The sequence below is a fragment of the Myzus persicae genome, unplaced genomic scaffold (genome assembly GCF_001856785.1).
Source record: "Myzus persicae strain clone G006 unplaced genomic scaffold, MPER_G0061.0, whole genome shotgun sequence".
In the NCBI taxonomy this organism is placed as follows: Eukaryota; Metazoa; Arthropoda; class Insecta; order Hemiptera; family Aphididae; genus Myzus; species Myzus persicae.
In genome coordinates this window covers 653,824-658,735 of record NW_019103933.1, presented here as the reverse complement: position 1 = coordinate 658,735, position 4,912 = coordinate 653,824, and the positions used below count along the sequence as shown (strand labels likewise).

At 26.2% G+C, this 4,912-nt stretch overlaps 1 protein-coding gene across 2 annotated transcripts; it reads left to right on the top strand.

Annotated features, from left to right (window-relative positions):
• The first annotated feature begins 201 nt into the window (after window positions 1-201).
• On the top strand, window positions 202-4,080 carry LOC111036573 (translation machinery-associated protein 16). Of its 2 annotated transcripts, none has more exons than XM_022318641.1 (5): window positions 202-383; window positions 1,872-1,951; window positions 2,193-2,333; window positions 2,899-3,041; window positions 3,930-4,080. In XM_022318641.1, exons 1-5 carry the CDS (start codon window positions 243-245, stop codon window positions 4,043-4,045), a joined length of 621 nt encoding a protein of 206 aa, XP_022174333.1. In that variant the 5' UTR covers window positions 202-242; the 3' UTR covers window positions 4,046-4,080. The 2 variants fall into 2 exon arrangements, with proteins under 2 accessions (XP_022174333.1, XP_022174335.1); XM_022318643.1 differs by lacking the exon at window positions 202-383 and adding an exon at window positions 1,439-1,754.
• The last annotated feature ends 832 nt before the right edge of the window (window positions 4,081-4,912 follow it).

Sequence of the window (4,912 nt, the reverse complement as noted above, 5' to 3'; positions counted from 1 at the left end):
CAAGGCGCTACATTCATACTCCGTGACCCATGAACAGTCGTTGCGACAATGTGACAAGAGTGGTTTACTGGTTTGCAGTATGCAAGTGCAAGACGCGACGTGTCGTGAAGATCAAAATTTGTTTTGGCCTGTTATCAGTTATCACAAATAATAATATTGACTATTGTTAAGTTATTCAGTTTGAATTCTGTTCAAGTGTGTACACGAAAAAAATTTGAATTCTTAAATTTAAATAATAAATCATGGATAGATTAGTTTACAACAACAATATTTTAATCCTCCTACTGTTGGAGGAAGAGGAGGACGATGAGGTTATTTTGCTTTCTTCTTTGACGTCAAAGGAAAAAAAGCAAAAGCCAACGGATAATATCTTAAAAAATTATGTAAGTGAAAGATTTTTTGAAATACCCATTAATTAATTGACATTTAATAAACAACCGCATTACATTTTGTGAATATTTGAATATTTCCGTTTTAATCATGAAAAATAAATTTTGATTTATTATCTGTGGTGGAAGAAAAATTAATTTTATCTACAGCCTAGCTACATTTGTAGTCATAGCGTTCCGCATGTACCTATACCGCAGGGGTCTGGTGGTCTACGAATTATTATTATTTATTACCTTTTGTTATGTTAGGTTATTTTTATTATGGAGTCTCCAATCATTTTTACTAGGCATGCTCTAAGTCGGCGAAAGAAAAGTTTGGGAAACGCTGGTCTTAGGTTTATTACTTACCGATATTTTTTGACAATGTGATGCGTGTAATTTATGGAAGATAAAACTGAATTGAAAACTATAATTGAAAACTGTCCTATTTGAATTTGTGTATGGTGTACCTATTGTTAATATTTATGTCATAGTCTTAATCCTTAATGGTATAAAATGATGTATGGATCGGTTAACTATTTGGTCTAACTAATGTAAGTACCACTGTAAGTCTGTAACTAATTTCAATTTGCAAGTACCTATTCAACCCAATAAACAAAATAATCTTGTGTATTGATATTTGAATTAAGTTTTAAATTGATTTTTATTTTCCATTTTCAGAATAATATATTGATATAATATCGTTTATCAATATCGATGTATAATTTCCTGAAAATATCGACATTTATACATTTATTACAGGAGTGTAAAATATCGATATTATGATAGGTACATCACCGGTACCATAATTGTTGTCATCTCCATCTATGATTATTTTGGTTTAGTTCAAGATTTAAGCATAGACCTTATACTAGCATATAATACCAGATATTTCTCAAAGGTATATCTTTAATTGTAATTCGTGCCTTTAACGTGACTCATTTTAAATCGTGGTTTGAATATGATACCTGTTATCATGACAATAGATAGTCGTTATCAAATACAATCAAGATCACGTGTGATGTACATCTTTTTGGGAAACTGATAATTGATATGCGAATATGCGATGTGTATTATTCACATAGTACGGACTACGGACGTGATACCTTCGCTAAACTTTTGTCTGTGATGTTATTGTACTATTAATTATTATAGTCTGTAGTTAAGACAGGTTGTAGATACTAGATGTTATTAGTATTTAGTTAATATCTACTTATTACTCATATAATTCTTATGTTATGGACATTTTTCAAATAATGTAATTATTGTATATGTTGAAATAATTAGTGAATTCTTCATACTTGTACACTGTATAGTTATAACTAATCTTGTAACTATTAAAGCTTGAAACCGTATACAGATAATATATTTCTACAAATAATCATGGTAAATTCTTTTTTACAACATAATTTTAATATAATAGATTCTTTTAACAATATTGTAATTCATGTTATTTGTATTGATTATCATTGTAAATAAATTGTTACCTATTATAATTCTTAGGGTAAACCAAAAACCACTGTATTAAATGCCAATCATCCAAATAGTAGAAAGACAAAGCAATTGATCAAATCTAAACACAAGTAAGATGCAAAATATTAAATTCATTATAAATAATATTATCTTCAATGTATTTTGAACTGATTTAACTGTTTGTTTATGAGAAAAAAAATATTTAAAAATAATTACATATTAATATGGTACAACATAGGGATAATTAAATGTTATTTAAGCAACAAATTATTAGGTTAGTAAGTATTTTTAGGAAAAATTGTCTTTTGTTAATAACATTTATTGTAACAGCATTGAATGTCATGATTTTAGGATTGCATTTCGGGATAAAAAGAAGTATGTTAATTTAGCCAAACCAAGTTCATTATGTGAAAAATTAATTTGGTTCAGAGATAATATTGATAACACAATTGAGCAATATACTCAGGACACCCTCTCATCATTAATTGAAAAGTATGTATTTACCATTTATAATATTAATAAGAGTATGGTTGTTTAGAAATATAATTATTGAAAATGATTACTTATACATATTGTATTTGTAAGTGATTAACATGCAGTTAAAATTGTATAGTTCTTTGCAACTATGTATCAGACAAAATATTGAGCTATATTTTATTTATCTTTTATGGACAATTTACACAAGATTTCACATTACTGATAATATTATCTTATATTACAATTAAAATAATGATAAATATATGAATATCAGGTAGGTACACATGTCATATTTTGAATTGTTCTGTAGTTAATTGAGAATAAAGAATAATTGCCCAATTTTTAAATTGCATATAATTCATCCCCTCAAAAAAAATGTACAGTCAAATTTGAATCTAATTTGTACCTTTTTGGTGCTGAAATGGTTTTTCAGTCTGTTGTCAAAAAGATAAATATTATAAATAGCAATAATAAGTAGTATAAAACATGCATAGTTATTGGTATACTTAGAAAAATGAGTCTATTTTTAATGTATTAGTACAATTAATACAATATTTATATGGTATAATTAATATTTTAGGTATCTTCATCGTTTTGACCATGAAGCTAGTATAATCAAAGCAAGACATAAAGATAAGGGCAATCGACGATTTGCTAGTCGGGAAGATGTCATTAGACACACAATGGAACGAGAAAGAGAAGAGTATAATACTGCTGGAATTGGTGAGTTTATAGAATACCTGAATTCAGAATATTTTTCTGGAATGTATTAATGTTTTAATGTAATAAATAAGTAAATTATAAATGTTTAAAATCTATATAGATGGCAAAAATTGTACTATTTAGTATTTAATTTATCTATATATTTTTAATGTGAATCGTTTGTGTAATACACAATACACATTAATGGAACTGAACAAAATAAGTAAATATTTCTTGAAGATTTTCATAGTGAAAATGTATGCCTATTTTATGCGGGTAAAATATTTTGCTTTTGTTATCATTTTCGGGTTTATGTCATAAAGAAATGTTTCTTTGTTCTCGTCTGTAGATATTTGCATCTGGTCTCGACTTAGCATAAAATCATATTTATCTCAAAATCTTCCTTTAAAATTCCTTGAAAAATTTCTTAAACATTTAATTTTGCTATTTAAGTACTTGTTCCATTAAGTTATGTATCATTTTGAAGTATACCTACATAATATTTAATATTTTTACACAAGCTGAAAATGTCCTTATAGATAGCCAGCACCCACATCCTTATATTAACATAGAAACTATTTAACAAAATATAAATATAGCTCTATAGGTAATATAAATAATTATGAGTTATTTAGAAAAATAATAAATTTGTTTATATTATCTATGATTATTAATATTTTTTAAATTAGTAGTTATTTCATTTTTCATCTTAATTTAAAGATATTATGTGTATTTAATAGTTTTATGATTACAAAGATGTAAATACTGCTAAATCCAATAATATTCAAAATGTTTTAGTTTTTGGAAATTTGACATAAGTACTAATATGTCAAATATTGGTATATTTATAATCTTAAGAATGATAATAACATATTATAATTAATTTTATTTGTTTCAAATATTTTTTAGAAGTGCCAAATATTCTTGAAGCCAGTCAGTTACTGTATTTGCGCACCTGGGATGGTGACATAAAGTATCTACCAAATTTCAAAATAATCCGCTTTCGTTGTTTAAATTTGATTTAATTAAACCTAATTATTAAAAAAACTACCATATTATATGCTATCAATGTTTTTGTTTGTTACTATTCCTAAAATATTTTCCTATTTGGTATTATTATATGTGTTAGGTTATGCGATGACCCGGGTTAGGATTTTAGGAACAGTATTTGCTTATTTTTTGGTTTTACCTATAATTTAGTAAGTGCTATGGAAATATATGTACAACTGGTAACACCGACAAAAACATGTCACGGCCTGGGTAACTTCCTATGTTGATTAAAGTATAGTTTTTTTGTTTTATTTTCTTGTTTAAAATGATAAATTTGGTAACAAGTGACAAAAACTAATTCATTCTTGTGGTCTTAGAAATAAATAATTAGTACAGGAACCTAAGACCTAAAAAGTACCTAGTATTTTAAAATATAAGAACTAAAAAGAATAGCAGAAACTTTTAAGGGACACTAATCATTTCTTAATTTTTTGCAGTTTTTTAAACAGTGGTTGGGAGGGTAATCACTTTTTTGATTGATTTTTCCTTAATTTAATGTATTTTTAGCCCATATTTGGACGATTTTTAGTACTTTAATTTATGAACCCTGATAATGAACTAATGAATATTGAACTATTTCTCATACTTTAGTCTTTAAGGGTGGTTGTACTATTTGAGAAACGTATTTAAAAAACATTATTGAAATAGAGTTAATTGTAATTATTCCTTGTATAAACTTTAGCTGTTGAAACAAAAGCATTTATAAAAGAATTCTAAAATGCTCTGTTCTTTCTTTTCATTATAAGAAACTATTTTATTATTTTAATTAAATAAGAATAAAAGCTGTCATTCACTAAAAGGATAAAGGCAGAGACAATAGAAAAGTTTTCCTGAAAAACACA

Bases quoted from the DNA above. Each gene is read 5' to 3' on its own strand.
- LOC111036573 (XM_022318641.1), top strand. From the start codon at position 243: ATGGATAGATTAGTTTACAACAACAATATTTTAATCCTCCTACTGTTG. The intron at 384-1,871 runs GTAAGTGAAAGA...TATAATTCTTAG, and splicing joins ATAATATCTTAAAAAATTAT to GGTAAACCAAAAACCACTGT. The intron at 3,042-3,929 runs GTGAGTTTATAG...AATATTTTTTAG, and splicing joins GTATAATACTGCTGGAATTG to AAGTGCCAAATATTCTTGAA.